Genomic DNA, 26,231 nt, shown 5'->3' with positions numbered 1-26,231 from the left:
CATCCACTGGTTCACTCCCCAAATGGCTAGGGCTGAGGCAGGCTGAAGCCAGGAGCTACATCCAGGTCTCACCCACATGGGGTGGCAGGGGCCCAAGCCCCTGGGCTGCCTTTCACTGCTTTCCCAGGTGTATTAGCAGGGAGCTGGCTCGGAAGCTCAAACTGGCACCCATAGGTGATGCCGGCCTTGCAGGCTGTGGCTTAACCCACTGCACCACAGCGCTGGCCCCTTTGGCATCCGGCTCAAGCCCAGGCACATGGAGGCTGCTGCTTACTGTGTTGCATGAGGAAGGGGCAGGGGTGGTAGCATCTTCTCCTTCTCTTCCATGCCCCACCAAGCAACCAAAGCACAACAGAAGCTACAGGGAGAAGCTTCATCCATTCACAGAACTGAACGGGTGGAGAGTGAGTGTGTCTGTCTGCTCTTTATGCTACACAGGATGTGCACCAGGAAGCTTTGGCTACGGGTGTCAGCAGCTATGTGAGTGCATGAACAATGCCACCTGTGACCACGTCACCGGCACCTGTTATTGCACCCCGGGATTCAAAGGAATCAGGTGTGACCAAGGTAATCCGCCGGCACCAGAGTGCCTGGGTAGCGGGCTGTGGACAGAGCCCCAGGGAGGCCCGAGGGAGACTCCAACCGGAACAGCTGGGGCTTGTAAGGACAGGTTGCCTGAGCTGTATCTGGAACACGAATGGGAGTGGAGCAGGTGCAGAGGCTCAGGTGCTGCAGAGATGGAGCAGGCGGCCTTTCGGCCATGGCTTCTCCATGCTCATCTTCGGCAAGTTCTCCGTGAGCCAAGCGAGGGTAACCACGAGGTGCACACTGCCAGGCTCTAGCCCTGCCACTACCTCGCACTTCCTCTTCCCCCATGACACCAGCTTCCGGAGGGGCTCCACCTCGGTGCTCGCTGGGGACCCAGCGGCGGCAATAAGGGCTTGGCATATAAATGAGCACTCTGTAAGCGGGGGCTCTGTGCACAGAAAGGCCCTTTATGAAGTACCGCCGGCAGCTGAGGCACAAGGAGGTTGGTGGTAGGCGGGGCGAGGGGCGAGAGCGGCTCACAGCTATCCATGGGACAGAAAAGGAGCCGCGTCACCCGGCCCTGCCTGCTGAGGCTCGCCCACTGGGAACGGCGATGCTGGCCAGCTGTTTGGCCGGCTGCTGGGCGAGCAGGACTGCCCCCTGGCTGCGCAGCACAGAACCAAGCGGTGTTGTGCTGGTGCTGTCTTGCCAGCCCCTCTTTTGCCGCTCACATGCCCCCAGGGAGGGCAGGGTTACTGTCCCTATACTGTAAGTGAGCAAACCGGGGACCCTGAGTCCCAAGGCTGGCTGCCGGCGGGGTGGGGGAAGGGTCTGTCTGCTCTGACTCCGCCAGTTACTGGTTGTGTGATCTCAGGTGGGTTACCCAACCTGTCAGTCACTTGGTTGTCACATGTGAAAGGAATTGACTGATCTCTCTCCCTCAGTGCAGTAGGAGAGTTTGCATGAGTCAATATCTAACCCATTTTTGGAATGGCATCAAGTGGCAAAACTTGTTACGATTCTGTTCCACAAATCCAATCACGTGCGTTCCTGGTCATGACGCTGGGGCCCCGCCCCCTAGGGCAGTTGAAGAAACCGAGGCACAGCGAGGGTTGGGGTCACGCGGTGACTGAAGAGCAGGCCCAGGGTGGGAACCAGGTGTCCTGGCCTCAGAGGGCAGGGTGGGAGGCGGAGCCCTGGAGGCGAAGGCCAGCTGGGCTGAGCGCCTCCGCCACCGTCTCCCACAGCGGCCCTCATGATGGAGGAGCTGAATCCCTACACCAAGATCAGCCCGGCGCTGGGCGCGGAGCGGCACTCGGTGGGTGCGGTCACGGGCATCATCCTGCTGCTGTTCCTCATCGTGGTGCTGCTGGGCCTGTTTGCCTGGCGCCGGCGCCGGCAGAAAGAAAAAGTGCGCGACCTGGCTCCCCGCGTCTCCTACACGCCCGCCATGCGCATGACCAGTACCGACTACTCCCTCTCAGGTAAGGGCTGTGCTGCCACGCGGGGTAGCCCGGGGGGACACCAGGCTTCTCGCCGAAGCGGGGTGGGTGCACTTCGGGGCTGGTTTGGCTGCTGCAGATCCCGAGAGATGAGGGGGTGGGAGAGGCATATGGGAGTCTAGAGGGTGGTGTTTCCTCGGCCCCCAGCTCTAAGCCACCTCCCACCTCCCCGGGGACTTCCCATCCTTCTCGCTGGGCGTCAGCCACAGGAGCACCCACACCAGCAGTCTCCAGGGGTCCAACGCTGCAGACTGACCTCCGTGCACCTCAGGAGGCTGCTGCCCAGGCCCGGGCAATTACTGCTCCTCTCCCAGTTCGCAGCGTTAGAAGGGCCCGGTTACAGCAGAATACAGCAGAAGGGGCGGTACCTGACCTGCAGGAGGCTTCAAAGCGAGAGCGATGGCCCCCTAGCGGTTGCACCAGAGCCCAGGCTGCCTGCAAATGCGGGCGCAACTCCAATGGGTATTCCACCTGGGAGCTTGAGGACGGGAGTGGGGCTGCTGGGCTGGCTCCTTCCTTTCCCCCGAACCCTGGGCTGCTTATTTAGCTAAACGATAGAGGCCAGGACACTGAAATTGCCCATATCCCTGGGCCACAGGCAGCCTGGGCTGTCTGCATGAGCACAGACGGTGGCTCTCTCCAGCCAGCATGGCAACAGCTACCCATGATGTTGCAGAAAAACTGAGATCATTCCAGGCCACTTCTGCCAAGCAGCACCTACTACATGAGGGTACTTCAAAAAGTTCATGGAAGATGCATATAATGACAAATCTATCCATGGACTTCAAAATTGTTTTGCACCAAAATAAACTTTTAATTCCATTTCCCCATGAACTTTTCAAAGTACCCACATCTAGCCAGCCCCATGCTAAGCAGGATAGACCGCGGCAAGGCAGCCCAGGTACAGGCCCTGCCTTCAAAGAGCTCCTGGCCCGCATGCCCGCCTGGGTTTCAGCCAAAGCAGACAGGCTCTGGTGAAATCCCACACCCACAGAGACATGGGGAGTTTCTTCTGGGACACGAGTGAGGCTGGCGGGGTTTCCCAGGCTTCCTGGGGCCATGTATTTCTCAGCCCGGTGGAGAGGTCTAGCAATCCTCAGAAGAGAAGGGCAGGAGCCGAGAGGAGTGGGCTTTCCTTACAGACTCACGACCATATAACCCCAGGAGGAATTAGGGGAGGGTCAGCCTTGTCCTCAACAGCAACTCGAGGACATGTGGGGCTACAGAAGCCAGCATTCCCCAGCCGGGGCCCACCTGGCGGTGCCAGCCTCTGCAGTGCTGAACCCGAGCGGAATCCTGCTCGCAGAGGGGAGGGCCCGCAGACCTAGCTCGCTCTCCTGACCGCGGCAGGGATGGTGGATGTCAGAAGCTGGGGGCTTGGCTGGCTGTGCAGGGTACTCCCGGGGCTGCCCAGTGCAAGCATTAGTACTGGGGTGTCTCACACTAGGGACAGGGGAATGATGTGTCTGGCACCTTGTTCTCTTCCTAGATTTGTCTCAAAGTAGCAGCCACGCCCAGTGCTTTTCCAATTCCAGCTACCAAGCACTGGCGTGCGGGGGGCCTGCCACCAGCCAGGCCAGCACTCTGGACAGGAACAGCCCCACCAAGGTACCGGCCCCTGACTCCCCTCACCTCTGCCCGGGAAGGAATCACACACACACACACCCTGTAGGGTCTGTATGGAACCAATACATTAAGAGCAGCCCTGGGACCTCTGGTACATGTAAGCAGTCAGTGAATCATGTACCCAGCCCACAGCATCATTCAGTGTGAGGCGTAACCTTACACTCTGAGTCTAACCACGAGTGCCACGTCAGGTAACCATCTTGTCACACGTAACTGTGTGTAATCAAAACCCTACACAACGTACCACAAATCACTGCCCCATGTTGCCAACGCCAGTGTGCACAACCAGCACAGAAGAGCAGCTATTACTCAGGTAACCCTGAGTGCCACATCCATACATTCACCCATGACCCCAAGGAACGTGGAACCCACAAATCAGCCGTGGCCAGCGTTCTCATGGACGGTGCATCCTGCAGGGCCTTCCCTGACAGATCCTGGCATCACCTGCCCCTCTTTTAGGCACAAGGCCTTGGGCAGCGATGGCCCTGTGTGTAGAGTGTGTGTGACATGCCCCTTTAATGTGCTGTACCCCTCCTGACACCCCATGCACGTCTGCCCACACAACGGGCAGGACCGTGTGGAGGGGCCCCAGGACTCCTGGCTTCCGTGACTTCCTAGGCCTCTGCCCCGCTGGCACTCAGGGGTCCTTTCCTGGGTTTGCCCGTGCAGGGTGGCCAGCATCACAGATGACCCCCACAGCAACGGTAACCGGTGGGAGCGGAGGCGCCTCCGGGGCAGCCACCGGCAAGCCAGCACCTGAAGCCACTGCCAACCTGTTTTCCTATGAAACAGGCATGCTGCATGCAAAGGCCCCGGGCACGTGCAACGGCTCAGCTCAGAGCCTCGTTCCAAGCTCCGGCGTGGGCTGGCCTGTAGTTTCCCAGTAGGTGGCCCTCGAGTAACCAGGGCCCCAGGACACCGGGGAAGAGCCCCTCCTGGTCTCATTCCCAGGGAAGCCACGCTGCCTGCTTTCTGGAGGTGCCGGTGTGACCCTGGGTAGCCCCCTTGGTGGCCCTCTGGCTCCCCTCGCCCCAGGGGCCCTGAGTGAGGATTCCTCAGTCTGGCAGCTGAGATGACCGGGGACAGACCAGGTATAGGCCCCGCTCTGCCGCTGACTCCTCGTGTGTCTGTGCGCAAGGCCCACGAGCCAGGACTCGGGTCCCACCTGTGAAGGGACGAGATCAGCCTTGCTGCGCCGTTAGGAATGCAGAGGGAGGACTGCGCCACGGGGCTCCAGACTTGCCTCAGGCTTCCCTGTGGTCCCACGGAAGGGCAGAGGTGACAGTGACACAGCAGACGGCCTTGTGTGGCCGTGGAGACACTACCAGCACCCTCTTCTGCAGTTCACTCCACCGCGTGGCCCTCCCCCACCAGGGCCAGCTCGGCTCAGGCCAGTTCTTGGCTCTGGGAGGCCCTGCTCCTGTCCTCCTTTGCCCTGGGGGCCTAGGATCCACGCAACTTCAGCCTGACACCTTGGAAGGGCCATGATGTCTTTCCACTGGCCTCAGCCACACCACGGTGGCCTGTCATGCAACACCCACCTCTCCTCTTCCCTCTGGTCTAGGGCCCAGGTAGGAGAGGACCACCCTGGGGCTGGATACATTGAGGCTGGGTAAGGTCACAACTGGGGAGGGGCAGCCGGGGCGCTGGGAATTAACTGGCTCTCCTGCTCTCTAAACAGCTCAGTAACAAGTCCCTTGACAGAGACACGGCAGGCTGGACCCCCTACAGCTTTGTGAACGTGTTAGGTCAGTAGTGATTCCAGTCTGGTCCCCACCCTGTTCCCCTCCCATATTCGCAGGGGCCCTGTCCCAGGTCAAAGGGAGAGGGGTGCCAGGAGGAAACCCAAGCCCCTGTTTTGTGTCTCATTAGCAACTGAAGCCCAGGACCCCTTCACTTCTACACCAGGGGGTCAGGCCTGGGGGTTGAGATGTGGGGGATCCAGATGAAACCACAGGTGCTCTCACCTTCTAGGGGAGCCCTTGGCCTGACCCAGGCCCCCCGGTGCCCCTTCAGGGGCTCCTTCCTTTGCCTAGCGGGGGCAGTTCCTGAGGAGGAAAGGAGTGGGGATGAGGGGAAACAAGGCAGACGGCCCTGGGCCTTTGGCTGCCACACACAGGGGCCTCCATTCCTTGCTCTACCTTGACCCTTGTCCCCTTCCCCTGTGATACAAGGGCCTTGGGAATAATGGCTCCTCCCTGTCATTCCTCTCACTAGACTCCCATTTCCAGATCAGTGCCCTGGAGGCCAGGTACCCGCCCGAGGACTTCTACATTGAACTTAGACACCTCAGCCGCCCCGCTGAGCCACACTCACCAGGTCAGACCCCCAGCCCTACCCCCCACCTCCTTAGACCAGACCATCCCTGCCCCCTGACCCACTCCCATGGTTCCAGAACTCTCCTTCCCTACATCATTAGTGTAGCAGCCCAAGCCCCCATGTAACGAAGGGAACCTAACTGGATCCTCCCCACCAACCCCACTGCTCCCACTGTGGCCAGCAGGGTGGCCAAACGGGGGCTGCTTTGGGTGGAGGGCTACAAAATACAACCCAAAGCCCGCTGAGGGAATGCCATACCTTTGGGGTTCTCTGAACCCTGTTGGTGTGGTGAATGGAGAGTTGGTCCTCTGGCCAAAAGGTTCAGTGTACCCTACAGAGAGACCCCAGAGCCAGCAGTGGCCTAAGCCAAGCTCTCCGAGATCCCCGGGCAAGGTTTCTGAGCAGGATCTATCACCCAATACCCTCTGTTACTCACATATCAAGTTCAAACCCGGTGACTTGGAGAGTGAGTCCTGAGACAGGAACATGGGGGCAGGTATCGTGGGAGTCAGTGCCCCGAATGGGGAACGTGGCCTCCCTGCCAAGCCGCTCCTCTAGGGTAACCTGGGGCAGGGCCTGAGTTCAGGCTCTAGGTGGTTTCCAGATCTCATGGGAAACTGAGCAGCACTGCCAACCCAAGTCCTTGGGCCCGGTAGCACTAGGAAGAGTGAAGTTTTGGAATTCTCTATGGGCTATAAAGACCCTGGGCTATACCCAGGAGGTTGTGTTCTGGGCAGTGTAGAGGACATCCAATAACCTCACCAACTACACTCCCTACCCCACTGTCAGCACCCCGGGTGTCTGCCCAGGTGGGAGCAACCTCTGCACTCGGGTCAGACCTCTCCTACTTTACAGACCTCGCTCTCCCAGCAGGGTGGCCAGAGCCCTGCTTGCAGACGGGCGGGCTGCTGGCCACTGGGAAAGCACACTCGGAGCAGTCAGGGTTGCAGCTGCCTCTCAACTCCTCACCTGCTGCTGGGCCAGGCTCTACTGCTCTTTAGGCCTCTGTCTCCTGTTCTGTGAAAAGGAGAAGTTAACTGGCCGGCCTCCCTCCCGGGGGAGGACAAAGGGAACCCCATCAGATGGAAAGGGCACGGGGACCTACAGGCCTTTTAGAAGAGTGAAACTTGAGGGAAAACTTGGGCCTGCTTCTGCTCTCCTAGCAGTGTGTGGGTGGCAGGCAGCTGGGAGTAGACGCCTATAAAGTCAGCTTGGGAACGAGGTGGGGAGGCGCGGGGAAGTAACGAGGGGGCAGTGGGCCGGGCCTCAGCGTGAGAGGCCCAGTGAGTCAAGGAGGCGGCAGCCTGTATCTCACTAAGCTCTCGCTGCACACCGGGCCTGGCACCCGTCCTCAGTTAAAAGCTGAGGGGAAAAGTGACTCTGAGTCCAAGTCATTGCTGTGCCAGACGAATGCAGCAGAGAGCCTGACCTTGGTCCCTGGAGCTTACGTCCTGCCTCTGGCCGGGGCTCGGGACTATGCACCACAGGAGCTGCAGGAAAAAACTGACAGCCAAACACAAGAAAGAAATCCTTGGAGCTGAAACACGCTGGTGACGCTTTTCAAAGATAACTCAGTTATGCACACATGGCCCACCCCCAACAGGGGTGCCTTCAAACACTGGCTGTGGCCGGGAAGGACTGCTCACCTGTAAACGGGCTGGCACTACGGCTGTGACACCAGCATTGAGTCCTGGCTGCTCCACGTCACACCCAGCTCCCTGCTACTGAGCCTGGGAAACCAGCAGAAGGTGGCATGGGTACTTGGGCCCCCGCCACCCGGAGACCCAGATGTAGTCCTAGGTTCTTGGCTTCAGCCTGACTATTGCCATTTGGGAGGTGAACCAGTGGATGGAAAATCTCTGTCCCTCTCTCTCTCACTCTGCCTTTCCAATAAAAAGACTAATCAACAAACTCAGCCCTCTGACACCCCTCAGCTGAGCCTCAGATACAGAAGAGACAGGACCAGAGCTGAGAGGGGAGAAACCCATCCCAGAATTCACCAGCACAGGGGTTGGGAGGACCCTCTCCCCTCAAGCCAAGAACTGGTTTGCTTCATTCCTTCTTCTGTACCTTTAGGAGCCTGGAACTTCACCTCCAGCAGCTGCAGGTGGCATCAGCATCACCTTGTATTACCTCCTGAGAGACATTCCTGTCGGGTGAAGGTTAAGGGGAAGGCGTGCTGAATGTGCCAGGGGGCGCTGTGGCTCACCTCAAAACCATGAGCCTTTCCAGAATTTCTGTGTCCAAAATGATTTAGGGTCAATTAGACCCAGAGGAATTTTCCAGCAATAAACAACTATTTTCTTGGTAAAGGAGGAAGGGGAAAAAAGCCAGAGAAAAAGAGGAACACAAGCAGTATAAGTACACTCACCCCATTTTTCCTTTTTTTGCAGGTGTTTGTGGAATGGACAGACGTCAGAACACATATATTATGGACAAAGGATTCAAAGGTAGAGTATCCACCTAATCTGATATCCTGCTACAAGAGGGCTTAGCAAGATAGAGTGCAGATCTGAAATATCTGAAATGGCCAATTCCCAGGAGAAGCCACATGCATGTGCGGGCACACGCTTGCTCTTGCGTGCACTTGCTCTCTCTCACACACACACAGTTAAAAGATCACAGGAACTGGGGCTGCTGGGTAGCGCTGCCCAGGAGAAGCAATCATCATCATCATCATCATAAATTTATCTTTCAACTTCAGTTGCACCTGCTTAGCAAATGCTTGTGGGTTTTTTATAGATGCCAACTAAATGCCTTCGGAAATGTAGAACATCATTATCCAACCAATTAGTAGGAGTTAAATTGATTATAAAATCTGAAATAAAGTCAATCTACCTGCCCCAGAGGCCTCCTGTTGTTGCACTGGCGAGGAACACCACCCTGCACCTGCTGCTTTTCTGGGGCACGAGGAAGGAGAATGCTACCCAGTGTTAACACTGTATGGCATCCACCCTCAAGAGAGCTCTGTCCTGAGAGCAGAGGAGCCAGGACAAATCCCTCCCCTATGGGAGCTGCAAGTCGGATCACCCCTGTAGGAAGTCTACAGGTGACACCAACAATGAAAGGGCAGGTCCTGCCCCTGGCTTAGGCCCCAGGTTTAACTGTCAGAACTTATAAAATATGGAACTCTGGAATTCTGTCACTTATTAATGTGACCCTAGACTATGAGCTCTCCAGGGCTGTTTCCTCACGGTTGGGATAATTATGCCTGTCCTACTGTCTAATGCCTGTCCTGTTGTCTAACAAGGTTATCACGAGAATCCAATAAAATCAGAGATGGGAATCAGTTTCTGCATATTGTAGAGGTTGTACTAATGTAATGGGGCTGTCCTTTTGTCTGAGGTCTATTTACGAGGCTTGGCTAAACTCTGAAAGAGACGACACCAGAGGTCCAAGCGGCTATCCTTAATCTAGTGCATCAGTATCACCTGGAAAGCTCAGTGAACCTGCAGGTGCCCATATCCAGTTTCCTCAGGATTCTGATACAGTAGATCCCGAACAAGGCCCTGGAATCGGCATCTGTGAGGAATACCTCAGGGGATCCTCATGCGGTCATTACCAACTACAAACTATCATTTAGAAAACACTGGTCTAGACTGACCTGGATTTCCCTGATGACTGTTCTGGTCTGCCAGACTTTTTTTTTTTTTTTAAAGGTTTATGCATTTATTTATCTGAAAGGTGGAGTGTCAGAGACACAATCCAAATGGTTACAACTGGCTGGGCTGGGATGCAACCAGGAGCCAGGAATTCCATCAGGTCTACCATGTGAGTGGCAGGGGCCCAAGCACTTGGGCCATCATCTGCTGTCTTCCCAGGCACATTAACAGCAAGCTGGACTGGAAAGCAGAACAGGCAGGACTGGAAACAGCTGTCTGATAGGGAGGCTGGCATTGCAAGCTGCTGCAACGCCTGCTCAGACCTAACCTTAGATACACCTAACCGAGACACAACCATTTCCTGGATACCTATTAGAAGTGGGGTAAGCAATGGGAGGAGGGTGGTGGAGGTACTGTGTTCTGAGCAAGAGCAGGGTGACTCGCCATCAGCCTGTGTTAGGGTATGCAAATCATAAGGGACCCGGGCTAGGAGGTCATCCTCGGGCTCTCGCCAGCCCGTGGACACCACTTCCCCTGGAGAAGTCTTCTGGCAACTGTCCATGAGTTTTGCCTTGAACATCCAAATGGAAGGCAAGCACAATTTCAGTGAGTGAGACTGAAAACAGCCAGGACAGTGCCACCATTTCATCGCCGTGACCTAGTTTCTTTCTCATCAGGCACTGGAAACTGGGCAGAAAGATCTCCAGGGCCTTTGCAGCTCTGAGATTCTGTATGACTCAAGCATAAATAAGCTTGGGCAGGCCCAGACGCCTCAACAGATGAGCAAACAACTTTCCTATGAACTCTGCCATCCTGTGCACTGTGAGTAAGGCAGCTACTTTCAGACTCAGAACCATAAATGTGGAACAAAGCTCAGGAGAGCAGTGCCTCGGCCTCAGCGGCATTTCAGCGCTGTTTTATGGGAGCTTATGTCTGAGCCTCTCGATGCAGAGGGCCTTAGCAGCCAGGCAGCAAAATCTTGTTTTGCCACTCTGGCTACGAGTGTCCTTTAAATTATTAGGAAAGAGAGCTGTGAAGAAGGCAAGTGTACCAAGTGCTGGGGACCAACACAGAACAAGAAAATTCAAAAAGAAGAAAATGATGTGTCACAGTTCAGAACTCAACAGAAAAACCACATAGAATAAATCCCACTAATTCACTAAACCTCCAAATAAACACTGAACAAACTAATTTGCACCATACATGAAATTACTGCCTTAAATTATTAGCGACCAAACAAATCAGAACCCCTAAGACAGGAGTCTAAAGGATTCTGTGAACTCAGTGGGGGAAAGTCCTGGCCTGGGAGTTAAGAGACTTGGGTTTTGGTCCTGGTTCTTGTTGTGTGGTCCTGAATAGGTCACAGTGCCATTTCCTGGGTTGTGGTGTCTTTCTCTTTAAAAGGTCAAGGTTGTATTAGCACCATCTCTAAGGCCGTCCGGCTCTGACATTCTGAAAGCCTCCATCTAATTCAGCCACAGCAGCTCTTGGCTGCTACTGCGGAGCTGCACCGCTGCACTGTCATCCTGGAAGCTGAGGCCACTTCCACTGTGCAGTGCCTTTCTTTCTCCCCGCTGCAACAAACTGCTTCCTGTTCCTCCTGTCTGTCAGGCATCCAGAGTGCTACAGAGGGCTTCTTTCCCCATTGTTCTTCCTCCCCTTCACAATCCTGGAATACTTGAGCCCACTACTGCTGCCACTTCCCCAACTATAAGCTCCTCTCCGTCAGCCTCCACGGCTCTCCTGGCAGGAACCTCGGGTTCTCAGGGAGCTGGATGACATCCTGAAAACCCCCTTTGCAGCCAGTGCTCTCCTTCTGACCCTGAGACCATGCCATCCCCGCCAGCAGGGAAGAGCAAAAAGGCCCTTTATTAACAGTAGTGCTGTGAGGTGCATGTCTGGTGCTGGGTTTTCCCCAACAGTTAAGGAAGCTGGGCCTTACATGGATGTTAACATGAACCTAAGAGGCCTGGATAATTTCAGGTCCTACTCACAAGGTGGCCTTGACAGTTACTTCCTTCCTGGATCTCCTTTCTTTCTAAGATGAAGAGGTTTGGTTTACTTCAGAAGCCCCTTCTGTCTGACGGAGAACTAGGTGAGGCTCGGGGCGGGGGGAGGGGAGGGCAAATGCCATGGCCATTTCTAGGAATAAGCCCTTGGCCCTGGCACTAATGACAGGCCTGGGAAGAGCGACTCCCCAAGGCTTGGGCAGCCTTAGTTGACGCTTCCCCTTTCTTCACAAAATGCGCTTCAGGGCAAGGACTGGGTGGGGCTGTAAAAGGATGAGGAAGTGTCTAAGAGCAGCTGGCCACTCTTCCCCCTCCCCTCCGCACAGGTGGGTGACTCAGCTGAAGGCAGTGGCTTCCTGATGTGGAGTCTGCCAGCTGGCCTTGCCCTTCCCCACTCTCCAGTTCCCTGGAGATGCAATCTAGATTTTTCTCCATAAGTCAACAGCCCCCCCACACACACACATCACATACATCTACACTCATACATGTCTCCAACCTCCATCTTTACCTCTAGCCCCTGTATGGAAGGGACTTCTATGACCCTAATCTCCCCCAGCCCCAACTCTTTCTACATCCATTTAGGTTGCATGCCCTGCTCCAAAACAATCTATCCCCCCAAACTTGAAAGCAGCCCCAACTTTTCTACTGAAAATGAGAGGGGAACCAGTGGCTGACTGAGTCTCTTTTAGGCACCAAGCCAGAGCTTCAAGACTCTCCCACTGCTGTAACTTAGTCCTGGAGAGCCTACCTTCTGTGTGTCTGCCTGTGCGCTCCCCGCCCCCCCCCCCCCCCCCGACAAAAGCCATTCCTGTTTAGTAAGGTCACTGCAGATACAGCTTACATTTAGAGATATGCAAAGGAGCACTGGCCAACAAGAGGTGGGGAGGGAAAAACATCTTGACTGGGGATCAAGAAGACAGGGGTTGAGTCCCAATTTAACTACCTGCTAACGTGAGGCATTATCTGAGGGTACTCCAAAAAGTTCAAGGAAAACTGGAATTGGTACAAAAAATTTTCTGAAATCCATGAATATGAGAGGTCTTTACAGTTTTGGGGAAATGTGAATTAAAAAATACTACACATGAGTTTCAAACTATTTACACCAAAATAAACTCACCTTTCTACTCCATTTTCCATGAACTTTTTGAAAAACCTGTTTTTCTGAACTCCAGTTTCCTCATTTCTAAAGTAGCTTATAATAGCACTACTTCCTGTCCACCCCCCTCACAGACAGAACAAGTTTCAAGCCACCTAACTGAAATGACTGCTAACTGTAGGGGAGACACAAAGTGAGCGATCACTACTCCTCAACTTTTTTTTTTTTTTTTTTTTTTTGGACAGGCAGAGTTGACAGTGAGAGAGAGACAGAGACAGAGAGAAAGGTCTTCCTTCCGCTGGTTCACACACCCCCCCCAAATGGGCGCTACGGCTGGCGCGTGCCAGTCTGAAGCCAGGAGCCAGGTGCTCCCTCCTGGTCTCCCATGCAGATACGGGGCCCAAGCACTTGGGCCATCTTCCATTGCCCTCCAGGGCCACAGCAGAGAGCTGGACTGGAAGGGGGCAACTGGGACAGAATCTGGCGCCCCAACCGGGACTAGAACCCGGGGTGCCGGCGCCGCAGGCAGAGGATTAGCCTAGTGAGCTGCAGCGCCAGCCACTACTCCCCAACGTTAATATCCACCGGAGGCAGCTGTGGCAGGGTTTCTTTAAGGAATACTAAATGAGAAGCTCTGAGCCATGACACCTTACTCCTTACATGGGAGTTCAGGGAACCGCAAGTGAAGTCAGAGGGCCACGCTGGGGTTTCAGGACTGCCCATGGCCTTTTGTGCTAGGAAACCAAAGTGCCCAATGAGCGAGAGACTTCGGTGAGCCGGGACAGGGCGTGGCCCAGAACCACAGCCACATTTCTCCACGTGAGTCTCAACCTGCAGCTGTGAGCTATCACATGGTGCCTCCCAGGGTGCACCTTAGCACCAATCAGAAACAGATCCAGGACTCAAACCCAGACAGCAGCCACACCCCAGCCTCCAACTGTCTGGGAAGAATGTGTGTTACGGAACTTGCTCTGTTACTGATAAGCTGTGTGACCCTGAGAAGCCAATCCCCAACTTCAAGTCTTGCCTCGCTTGAGGTGATCTGCAGCAAGCAGATCCTAAGCCCTCCTAAGCCACAGGGGCCAGGGGTGGTGTTGAGGGCAGAGAGCAATCACTGCTTTACCTCTGTCACAGGGAACTGTCAACACCTGAAGGGGTGTACTTGTACACAGGCTGAGGGAATGCCACCTGCCGAACAAGCACCAACAGAACAGACATCCGCTTGAACAGAAAAGTAAATCCCCTCCCACCAGCTACCTGTCATGGGAGGAGACTGTATCAGCCCCATGGAGCATTCTGCTCTCGCTGGCCCACCGTGCATCCAGGAGCCCTCCTGAGTTACACCAACATTCCCACTCAACATTTTCACCCACCTCTCAGGCTGGGGGTACAAAGCAGACAGAAGGAAGCCCAAAATGTAAATCGTGGTGGTTCTAGTAAACGATCACCCAAGAATCTCAGCTTCTGTCGTAGAAATTTAGAGCTGAGAGGTGTCCTCAAACATGCTGGGCTCCCAAGCCCCTGCCATTCGGTGCTTGTTCTAGATCTCTTCCCAGCACAGCCTCACAGAGGAGGGCCAGGGTGTCAGACTAGAACCTGCTGCTTTTGAAGCGAGTCCTGCTTCACTTGGGACAGCCTGCAGGGGGCAGTGATCTCCCCAAAGGGGGGACAGGGCAGAGGCTGAAGGAAGGGGTCCCCATTCCTGCTCTCTTTGCCACTAACAGGCCCTCCTTCCTCTGCTGGAGCTACAGTTGCCTCGATTCACTTTTTGGAAACCAGCTGGCATCCTCTTGTTCCCTGAAGTCTCGGGGATGCACCTGCGAGGTGGCAGGAGAGGGCTGAGTTCCAGCCTCAGAGGAAGACACAGCTGAGAGGGCTTCAGCTGGGACACACAGTGACCGGGCACTGACCCTGCAGGACACACTGCAGGCTTCAGAGAGCAGGAACTTTCCAGAGGCGGCCTGGCCGAGGTGCTCCTGACACCTCTTACACTTCGGTCAGCCCCACTCTGATCGTGAGCCCATGGAGGACAGGGATGCCGGTGCTTTGCCACACAAATGTTATCAAACTGCTGACATCCACGCTGAAACACACAGGCCTACTTCATCCAAACCTAAGCTTCTTAGACATCAAAAAGGATTCAGAAGAACGGTATCAGAGAAAATGCACAGGCCAAGGACTTCCAAGACATGGATTCTAGTCTTGGCACTGCCATTTACTCCCTGTGACCTTAGCCAAGTCACTTCATCTCTCTGGGCCCTCATCCCATAAAATGAAAACTATGAACTATCCTTTAGAGGATTTTGTAAAACTTACAGATATGAAAGCATATATGAATATCTCAAATTAACACCTGCCTACTAAAAGCAAAGATGTCCCTATCCTCCAGAAATGCAAATCCCTTTAGAGAAAGGGCTCTGCCTTTCTGGGAAAGCACACCTGAAGACATCTAATAAGTAAATAAATCTTCAGTTATCACAGCTTCCAGCCCAGAATCCTGAAGCATATACGATGGACCGTAATCTGCTTCAAATACTTAAATGAAGACTTTTTGTCTGCTTGTTCTAAGAGATCTCTCTTGCCTTGCAGATTACATGAAAGAATCCGTGTGCAGTTCTAGTACTTGTTCCTTGAATAGCAGTGAAAACCCTTATGCTACAATTAAGGACCCGCCCATCCTCACCTGCAAGCTTCCAGAAGGCAGCTATGTAGAAATGAAGTCGCCTATGCACAGGGGGTCTCCGTACACAGATGTGCCATCCTTGTCGTCATCTAATAAAAATATATATGATGTTGGTAGGTGTCTCAAATAAGTACCTTAGTGAAATCAGGCCAGTAGAGCAGTACCTGAAGCAAAACCAAGTTCTCTCCATTCACCCTGTCTTGACAACACACCCTTGATTTGCTGTTGTTTTTTGGTTTTGGTTTTGTTTTTTTTTTAAGAAATCCAATGTGAACTGTCTCCCAGGACTCCCCTCTCTGCTGCAGGAAATCAAATTCTTGGGCCAAATCCACTTTACAAAACACCAGGACTGATAGGAAGCAGAAATACTGGGGGTGGAGAATTGGTACACACACACTGATTGTTGACACAGATCCCAGTTTAAAAAACAAAACAGTAAGAACTAGCATATGCAAGTTTTAAAATCACCTTCTACTTGCTCAGCTTCACCTCTGTCCCTGGCTCACTGAAAGACCCCGACCCCAGGATATTCTACATCTCTTGGAGATGAACTGAGGTTGGGGTTTTGACAGCACATTCACTCAGGTTTTCTTTCCAACTCTTAAGCAAGCCTCAGTCGTAAATCTCATAAACTTGTCAATTCCTAGTTCCTCTCCCCACCAAGTTAAATGGAACACCACCCCCAACAAGGCAACCAAAGTTAATCTGTTCTCTGAACTCAATTTTTTTCACTATATTCCTTAGAGCCCACAGTCAGTGTGGTCCAAGAAGGCCGTGGTCCTAACTCCAGCTATATCCAGAATCCATACGACCTACCTAGGAACAGCCAGATTCCTGGTAATTCCGACCTCCTCCCTGTAAGACACAGCCCTGCCAATGGGCCCTCCCAGGACAAGCGGTCTTAGAAGGGATAAGCTTCTCTCCTGTAGTGTGCTCTGTTGAAAATTCTGACTCTCTGGAAGAAGACAACCCCTTGATTTGAATTATGGTACACACTGACTCCAGCTGCCTGTCAGTCACTACGTTCACCTGGAACTAAAGAAGAGCTTCCAAGTGGGTCTGGGGTAAATGTGCGAGAAGTTCTGTTGCTACAGGCAAACCCTATCACCCACACACCCTGCCCCAGCCCCAAATGCCCTGGATTATACGATTTTTAAAGCATTTTAAGATACAGCTTCTCATCAACATCAGCTCAATATAGCTAAAAACATTTATATAGTTATCTGAGACATGATGCTTATAGAGCATAGAGAGTAGGTTTTGCAAACCTTACTAGGAGGAAAAGGGAATGGGAATGGGAGAGAATTACTTTAAGGAACTGGAAATGTGTATGCACTTCTGGTTGTTGTTACCATCAACATCTGTTTTATTACGCAAGTTCACAGAAACACAGAAATGACCTGTTATAATATCCTGAAGTACTTGGCCATATATGCCTGGTCCATCAAATTACAGTGGCTGAGACAACACAGCTCAGTGTTTTTAAAAAGGCAGCTTTAATAAATTCACATGAACTTTCTCCCTTCTGCCCCACTGATAGTACAAAACAAGCAGCAGAAGCAGCAGCTTTCAGTCTACACTGTGATTTCTGGGCCAGCCTCACCAGATCCGACGCCCATGTCATTCCATGTGACACACAGCTGAGACGCTGCTTTAAGGAGGAGCCATATACTGACAAGAATTAAGTATCCCTAGAAATGGCTATTTGGTCTCCTCAACTTATTTGGTTGAAATTCCTTCGTTCACAAGAGTGCTTGCTGCCAAGTGGTTTTTCATAAATCTTAAGTTTGATGTAGTGTGGATCCTAGAAGTGCAGAGGGAATTAGACAAATATAGATACAGGAAGTTTATATTGCTGAAGTTACTTTATATGCTTTTTGACGGAACTAAATGAAATAAATGATCAAAGAATGGACTATAACCAGTTGCTGTCACATGCTGTAAAAACTTATAAACAGCATATGGGGACACGATGTGCTTCTACTTAAAACCAACACCTACTGAGACGGCTAAGTATGTATTACAATGAGTTTATGCTCCAGATCCTGGTATTCAGATGTCTATACCTTCCATTATTCATGAATATAAGCAAACTGAGACTTGGACAAGTCAAAATGGAGCCAACTCCCAACTCCTGAAGAGGACCTCTTCATAAGAATTATAACCAAAAAGGGCAAGCCAAGGAAGTTAACGGCTATGCCTGTACTACTCCATTCTCTGGTAACAGTCAAGTTAGAAATAACACTTCCCCAAAAAATGTATGCAATGCTCCACTACCGCTACAGGAAGTGTAGGAGTTCTGAAATCCTGGATGCAAACTGGAAGTCTGCCATGGAACCCATTAGTGTGTGCAATTATCAGCAAAAGCAAGAAAATAAATGAGTGAGCCCCTCCCCGCCCGACTCCAGCCGAGTTTACTGTTAGAGGAGAACATACGATCCTACATGAATGCTGCATGTGTGCATGGAAGCAAGTGCTCAGCAACGGGAAATTTACTTTCCAAAAATGCCTCATTAAAATATATTAGAAAGTTACTTCATAGACCCAAGTAAATAATTCTCAAACATAGAACAAAATATAGATGAGAGACTTACCTCAGTAGTTCAGGGTAGCGATTACTGAACCGTGTTTATGAAACATGGATGAAGAAGCATGGCGAAGTCAGATGAGCAAGGAGCAGCTGCATCTCAACTGCAGGTTTTATCTTCTTCTCTTACTCTGCATGTACAATAACTGCTAGCTAGCAAACTGTGAACAAGCAGCATTATTTAAGTTTCCAGTTTACCTCTTTTTTGCCAACTATCTTCTGGGCAAGGTATTGAGCAAGAAGTGGAGCAGCCAAGGCACCGAATCAAGAGATTTCAGTGTTACCACAGTCAATGACTTGCCCTCGCTGGGCACCTTCTGTCCCCAAGCATAAACAAGGGAGAACCACTGAGGAGACAGGGAGCTCCGACAACCCTTCAGCTCTAGCCTTCTGAGACTTTTTAAACAAAGGTAACACAACTCCAATCAGGCTACACAGAGGAGAAGGGACAGGCACAGGATGTGATTAATCCATGGTGACAACAGCTGCCTTCACATATCTAGGAGTTACCAGTAAGAGACATTTCAATCTTACAGAGTGTTAGAAATTTCTGTCTAGCACTGTGACAAATAGGTTCATGGTCAGCCTAAATATGTGCACTGTGCATTTTATTGGCGACTTAGAAAGATCTGTTATTTTTCAGACACTAAATGTTCAAAAAAACTCATGTGCATACAATTCAAAAAAGAAAACACAATTATTGTACAGTAGCATAAATGAGACTATGAAATGGCAATACTTTTTTAAACCACAGATTTGTAATATATTTGTTCACTGTGCAGAGGGATTGTACCTTGTACAAATAAAACAAATTTCTCAAGCTAATTTAACAAGAATGCCTACTGTTGTGTTGTGAACTGAAACATGTCTATACTCTACACCCTGTGCTTAAGAGAAAAAACATCCTGCATTTTTGCATGTTTGCTTTAAGCAGTTAGAAGACTGAAAATTATTCCAATAGATGTTTGAACATAAAACGAAAAACCATCAAATTTTAAGAGAGTGTCTTCTTTTAAGTTAATGAATGGGAACAACATATTCTTACGTCCAAAAGCCATTTTCAAATCACATACACATCAGTATTAAGAGTGTTTCTCTGCTTTCGCAAATATTTGGGTTCAAAGACAACTCCTACGGCTTGTGCTCATCTGCAGCGGACATGAAGGTTCTTCTAATTTATACAAATGCAATGAACAGGCCGGCGCCATGGCTCAATAGGCTAATCCTCCACCTGCGGCGCCCGCATCCCAGGTTCTAGTCCCAGTCGGGGGGCTGGATTCTGTCCCGGTTGCCCCTCTTCCAGGCCAGCTCTCTGCTATGGCCCGGGAGTGCAGTGGAGGATGGCCCAAGTCCTTGGGCCCTGCACCCACATGGGAGACCAGGAGAGGCACCTGGCCAGCCGTGGCGGCCATTGGAGGGTGAACCAATGGCAAAAGGAAGACCTTTCTCTCTGTCTCTCTCTCTCACTGTCCACTCTGCCTGTCAAAAAATAAAAAAATTTAAAAAGAAAATGCAATGAACAGCTTTCCACTAGAAGTTATAACCAGAACAGTTACTCTAGGTTCATCTGCTTTCTTTTTTTAAAAGATTTATTTATTTATTTGAAAGGCAGAGTTAGAGAGAGAAAGGAGAGTCACAGAAAGAGAGAGAGAATCTACCATCCACTAACATAACTCTGCGGTCTAGTGGTAAAAAAGGAGGATTAATTTCGTGATAAAATACAGATGCTAAAAAAAAAAAAAAAAGCTTATGGAATATATTAAGTTTAAATTTCCCTGTCATACTTTCAAGGGCATGTGTATCATCTGTACATACAAGTCAAACCAAAACTTTCCAGCCTGTCAGCTCACAAGCCTTATGTGACACTCCAAAGATACCGCAACTAAGTAAAATGTTTAACCAAGAATAACACCATTTTTGTTGGTTAGAGATAAGGCCCATTCAGAAAAGATTACAAATAGACAATTCTCCAAGGGTAGGGAAAGATGAAGCATAACCAAGAGTCACAAGGTTAAAAATGGTGTTTACTGCTAACAGTATACAATTATACCCTATGAGATTTAGAATATTTTCTATAATACCATATATATACCCTAAATGATAACCAAAGGCCAATCGCTACTGGTGTGCATTCAATACAAGATCCAAGATTCGTTTTATTAGCCATTCATCTGACTAGGAGAACAAAAGGGATTTTTTTTTTTTAAGATTTACTTATTGGAAAGGCACCAAGCTCGACAGGGAGGGAGGGAGGAAGATCTTCCATTCACTGGTTTACTCCCCAGATGGCCACAACAGCCAGAGTTGGGCCAGGTCAAAGCCAAGAGCCGAAACCAGGAGTTTCTTCCAGGTCTCCCACAGTGGGCAGCAGATGTCCAATTAGGCCATCATCTGCTAGGCAGCAGCTGTATTAACAGGGAGCTGGATCTGAAACAGAGCAGCAGGGACTCCAACTGGCACTCCCATAGAAGGATGCTGGTATCCCAAGCAGCAGCTTAACCCACTGTATAACGCCAGCCCCCAAAAGGGCCCATTGAATCAGTATGTAGCAACAGGAGATAGAAGATCTTTCTAAGAAGGGATGGACGGGGCTGGTATTGTGGCATAGTGGGAAAAGCCACCACCTGCAACGCCAGCATCCCGTCTCAGCATTAGTTCATGTCCTGGCTGCTCCACTTCTGATCCAGGTCCCTGATAGTGGCCTGGGAAAAGCAGCCAAAGATGGTCTAACTGCTTGGGTCCCTGTTACCCATGTGGGAGACCTGGAAGAAACTCCTGGTTTCGGCTTGGCCCAGCCCTGGCCGTTGTCGCCATCTGGGGAGTGAACCAATGGATGGAAGACCTGTCTCCTCATCTCTTTCAAATAAACAAACCAACCAACCTACCTTTTTTTTTTAAGGAGGGAGGTGACGACCAGATGCATCCATGGAGCTTCATTACACTATTATTTATACTTTGCTATGTATGGTTGTTATATAATTATAATTCTCAAATTACATCTTCCCAAATGAACCCAAATGAACTCTAGGGATAGGTATTTGGCACAGTAGTTATGTCGCCCTCTGGCATGCCTGCATCCCCTGTCTGAGTGCGTGGTTCCTCTCCTGGCTCCTCTACCTCTGATCCGGCCTCCTGTACTAATGCACACCCTAGAAGGCAGCAGGTGATGGCCGAAGTATCTGGGCTGTTAGCAGCATTTGGAGAGTAACCCAGCAGATAGAAGATGTCTTTCAAATAAAGCTTTTTAAAAAACACCCAAACAATAAATGCCTGTATTTCCTTACAAAATGAACCCTACCATAGCCCCCTCACTCCTTTAGAAAGCCTTGCTCATTTGTTCTGACATGAAGTTGTAAGGGGGGTGGGTACAGGAATGGAAATATGACCAAAGCATGTTCCCGACCTTGTGGGACAGTGAGTTCTAGAAGGGCAAGAATACGTGGAGGGCCCTGGTGATCAGGGAGGGGGTGATCATGTGCTTCTTCCCTGATGTGCAGAGCCAGAAAGACTGAGTAGTCAGTCCAGCCCAAACCCGCAGAAAGCGGACGCTGTGCTGCCTAGCTGTGCTGACAGATTCCCTACTCATTCTAGCTTCTGCCTCCTAAGCCAGTCTAGCTCAGCAGATGGCCCTGCAGATCCTTGGGTAAAAAAAGCACAGGGACCTGAGATCTTACATAGTGCTGTCATTTAGCTTTACTGTCATGTTAACTTTAATGTAAACCAAAACTAGGAACTGAGGGCCCTAACCGCCTCCCTCCCCTTGCTTTCGCATCAAAGACATCTTACAGAAACAGTGTTGCTTCCCAGGGCTTTCCAGACTGTTCCGTTTCCTGCATATACCCTTCTTCTATAATATTCTTGTGCCCACATGATGATGGCATGGAGGCCAGTACAATGGTCAGCAACTTCTTAAAGACATGTCATGTGCGTTTCCCTAGGGGTAACTGAGAAAATGGTACGTTGAGAGACTAAAGGTGGTCAGTAGGGGAAACAGTACATGTACCCACAGGGATGGGGGCATAGGATCTGCAGTTCTGTGGTGTGGGGCAAGGGCAAGCTCTCTGACTCATAGCTAAGAAGGGAATCCTGTCGGCCACACTGCTCACTACCATCACTGGTACTCTTAACTAGCTATCAGACAACATATGTGATGTCTTACACTCACATCTATGTCTAGACTTGTCTACCTGTGCGTAGCAGATGTTAAAGAACTGAATTCAAATAATGTTTAGACTATTAATTAGATTACATCAACAATACCCTTTATATCTTGTGTGCATAAACCTATACACTTGGAATTAATTATTGATTTCTACCTTCTTGTAGATTCCTTTTAAACAAACATTTCTTAAAAATTAAACACAAGATGTTTTTAAAAGTTCTCTCCCAGACATGAATGTATTTTAAAGTACACATTAAAGCCAGCAGGATTTTAACAGCCAAAGCCATAACACAAGCAGTTCTCAATTTACAGTTGACATAGCAGCCCCACCAAGTGCTCCTCCCCCGTAGCACATACGGTACTGTGATGCACATTGTTAAAACGGACAGTCATTTTGCAAATGTTCTGAGAGCGTTCATCCTACTTTACGAAGTTAACATGGAAATAAAATTAACATTTTAAACAAGTTACTGTGATGAGACCAAAAACGTTTTACAAAGTATATACTTGATTTTATCTATTGAATTTAAATCTCAGTTAAAACAAATAATAATTTGGCTGTAGTACCTGAAAAGAGAATTGATTCAGAAAACTGTAAAGTTAGAGTTGGGATGAACCCCTGAAATGTAACCCATCCCCTCACTAACTGGATGAATGTGTGCAAGGCTCACAGATGAAATGATCACAGGAGCTGGGCCTCAACTCCGTCTGTCACCCAGGCCAGTGCCCATTACACCTGCCTTTTAAAAGTCTTTTAACTCATATGGGGTAGCACATTTCCTAATACATGCTTAGTATACAACGTTCTTGCAAATATTCTTTCTCTATCCTCCAAACTGATTTTCAGGAAAATGGATACTCTAAACTGAAACTGTCTCTCGGCCTAATGGTCTCCTTTTGTAAATACCAATGACTTCACCATGTTGTACCACAGTGTATTGTTATCATTAGCCTCCTACAGTTTGGGAGAACATAACCATTCTTTAAAACATCAGAATGACAATTACAGTATATTGGCCTATACAAATGGTTGGGAAAGATGACCTGTCCAATCCCAGGAAGAATGTTAACATGGCCACTGCCCTAACCAGAAGAAAAATCAGCTCCCTCCTCTTCAGCATCATAGTTCTCTCACTGTCTTGCTGACCCATTACATGATGGTGGAAGGGGTCCTTTCACAGTCTTTGTTCATTTTCTTTTTTACAAAGTGAATGGAAGCCATCCATAAAACTACAAAACTCACATTTTTACTTTTGCGAGTTTATGGTATTTATGATACATCAGATAATCAATTTCCATGTTTATCCTCCATTAAAATACATTGGGGCAAACATTTGGCATAGCAGTTCAGATACCATTTGGGACGCCTGCATCCCACATTAGAGTGCCTGGGTTCAGGTCCTGGTTCCCAATCCCAGCTCTGCCAATGTGCACCCCTGGAGACAGCATATGCTGGCTCCAGTAGCTGGGTCCCTGCCACCACACCTGGACTGAGTTCCAGGCTCCTGGCATTGACCTATTCCAGTGCTAGCTATTGCAGGCATTCGGGGAGTGAATCAGATCTCTGTCTCTGTTTTTATCTTTCAAATAAATAAAAATAATTTTTAAAAAATCTCCACAAATCAAAACCTAACAGAGGCTGGAATAAATTCTCAGTTAGCCACCAGTTGGAATTTTTCTGCTTCTGGCAGTGACCAAAACTGTACAAATAGTACAGCTTTTTCTCTTTAAGGTAGATGCACAGACCATTGAAAGCATCTGTGTTCTGTAAATACAAGTCAGTGAAGACAAAAAACAAAAAACAAAAAAAAACCTTATTTTCTCAATGGCAAAATATATGTGACTAGCTTTGATGAACAATTCAAAATCTTAATAAATCTAACTTCTTAAGTCTACATCAACTTCAAAGTTCTCTGGCATAAGTCACTGGCTCGTACCCCTTCTTAGAATTACAATTTAGAAGACTCAATACAATAGTTAATGATAAATTACCTTCATATAAAGACAATTACTAATAAAAAGAAATCATAGATAGCACTTGAGAATAATCACATACAAGTTTAAATCAAGGCACAATGGCTCAATGACTTTTTAGCAGAATGCAAAAGTTAGAAAAAAAAAAATTCAGGGGCTGGTGTTGTAGTATAGCAGGTAAAGCCTCTACCTGTGACAACGGCATCCCATACTGGCGCTGGTTCATGTCCTGATTGCTCCACTTCCAATTCAGCTCCCTAATGGCTTGTGAAAGGCAGCGAAAGATGGCTTAAGTGTTTGGGCTGTTGCCACCCATGTGGGAAACTCACATGAAACTCCTGGCTTCAGCCTGGCCCAGTCCTGGCCATTGTAGCCATCTGGGGAGTGAACCAGCAGATGGAAGCTCTCCCTTTCTAACTCTGCCTTTCAAATAAATAAATAAGTCTTACAAAAAAAAAAAAAAAAAAAAAAAAACTTTCAAAATTAAAATAACAGAAAAAGCAGGGTCAAAGAGTCAAGTACTTCTAAACTGTCTACAGCCCTGAATTGTGATAATATTTAAAAACTTAATGTTTCTTACTTGAGACAATTTTTCTACTGAGATACTACTCAGAATGAAAACACTTGTTCAAATGCAATCAAGGTCATTTTCTAGTACATAATGTTTCCTGGAATTCTCCCAAGATCCAACCATGACCAAGGCAACATTTAAGTCTCTCCTTGGGAAAATCTCTCAAAGTTACCTTATTTTCAGTTCACTATCCACTTTCTCTTTTTCTAATATAATTTTCCAAAAACTTTTACTCTAAAAACTTTAAATAAAACAGAGATGCCGCCTTTTCCTGTGTCTGGTGACACTGCTTTGTATGAAAGTATAGATGCTATTTCTCTAATGCTTTAGCTAATACTCTTTCCAAGAAAAGCACAATTGAACTGCAGGCCTGAAATCAAAGTTAAATTCATACACCAATGCCTTCAATTCAGTATTTACTCAGTGATGCAAAGACCTATGCTCCTATTCATCAGAATCAAGTATTCCACAGATGCATCAAAAGCATTCAAAGGAAAAATATAATCTGACAACGTAAGGAATAGTCCCCCTATAACTGTTTATTAGAATGAGAATATATTCCAAATCAGCAACTAAAAAAAAAAATCAAGTTACAGAGCATGCATAAAATACAAAGTAGCAATTTACAAATAGATAATAGTAATCTTCATAACCAATATTCTAAAATAATAAGATGGCTACAGAAGAAAACCAAAATACTGACTACAGCAATGCTTCCGTGCATCTCACACATCATGAGCACTGCAAAGACAGAAGTTTAACGACTATGCAAGCCCAGCATCCTGAACAGTGTCACTGCAGTTGACACAACTTTCAGGAAACTGCAGAGTAAGTGCTTGATAGTGTCCACAAGAAAGTAAACCAAGTATTAGTGTGCACATTTCTGAATGAGAAACTAGTTGTTCCATTGATTTCAATAATGCAGTGGAAGAAACTATTTCAGGTCTCTATAATGCCTGAATGCGTTCTATTTAAACTCATGGTACTATCTCTTTTTATATTTTAAAAGAATACATGCCTTTAAGTGGTTTCACTTGAACAGAAATTAACTTCTCACTGTATTTAGACATATTGAAACCAAAGATTTAACTGGACTATCCTCTATATAACACTGAAAAATGCAAATATCAGCATTGTTAAAAATAATTACTCATGCCTGCTGGTGGATATGCTGATAAAACTAAGTTGCATTTCATTTACTGGAAGGGTTTAAGACAAAATTAACTCTTCCAAATGTGATACTACTAGCATTAAACCAGTTATTGCCTGAGCAATAAAACGCCACATAAGCCACTGCTGGGAAATTAGATCCGTTCAATGACGGTTGCCTGATCACTACAACAGAGGCACCACAGAGGGGATTCCAGCAGCCTCTCCAGTTCCCAGCCTGCTAAGCAGCACATTGTTTAACTTACGGCCCCAACACCATATCACTACTGAAATCGTAACAATTTTTTATGTTTATTCTTGTCCAGATAAAAGTGTACCCCTTTCTAATGAACTCTGATGTTTACAAAAATTAAAAAACAAAATTTCAAAACTACATAAACCGATTAAGGCATTTTAGAAGTT

The 26,231-nt window shown here is 48.9% G+C and overlaps 1 protein-coding gene across 17 annotated transcripts in view; it reads left to right on the top strand.

The window, feature by feature from the left end:
* The window catches only part of MEGF11 (multiple EGF like domains 11), a 308,135-nt gene extending 282,696 nt beyond the window's left edge, over positions 1–25,439 (top strand). For 2 of the 17 annotated variants that reach the window (XM_002717776.6, XM_051821842.3), the window contains 5 exons: positions 439–567; positions 1,776–2,012; positions 8,369–8,425; positions 15,272–15,478; positions 16,110–25,439. In XM_002717776.6, the coding sequence (XP_002717822.3) occupies positions 439–567; positions 1,776–2,012; positions 8,369–8,425; positions 15,272–15,478; positions 16,110–16,270 (791 nt within the window). In that variant the 3' untranslated portion in view covers positions 16,271–25,439. Of the gene's footprint in view, positions 1–438; positions 568–1,775; positions 2,013–3,519; positions 3,639–5,337; positions 5,405–5,873; positions 5,976–8,368; positions 8,426–8,717; positions 15,238–15,271; positions 15,479–16,109 lie in introns of those variants that run through there. The other 15 variants (XM_008268864.5, XR_007910144.3, XR_007910140.3 and 12 more) reach the window with 15 other exon arrangements.
* Positions 25,440–26,231: the final 792 nt, after the last annotated feature.

This window comes from Oryctolagus cuniculus, chromosome 12 (assembly GCF_051225735.1).
Source record: "Oryctolagus cuniculus isolate XC-2025 breed Fujian yellow rabbit chromosome 12, ASM5122573v1, whole genome shotgun sequence".
NCBI lineage: Eukaryota > Metazoa > Chordata > Mammalia > Lagomorpha > Leporidae > Oryctolagus > Oryctolagus cuniculus.
This window is presented reverse-complemented; position numbering and strand designations above follow the sequence as displayed.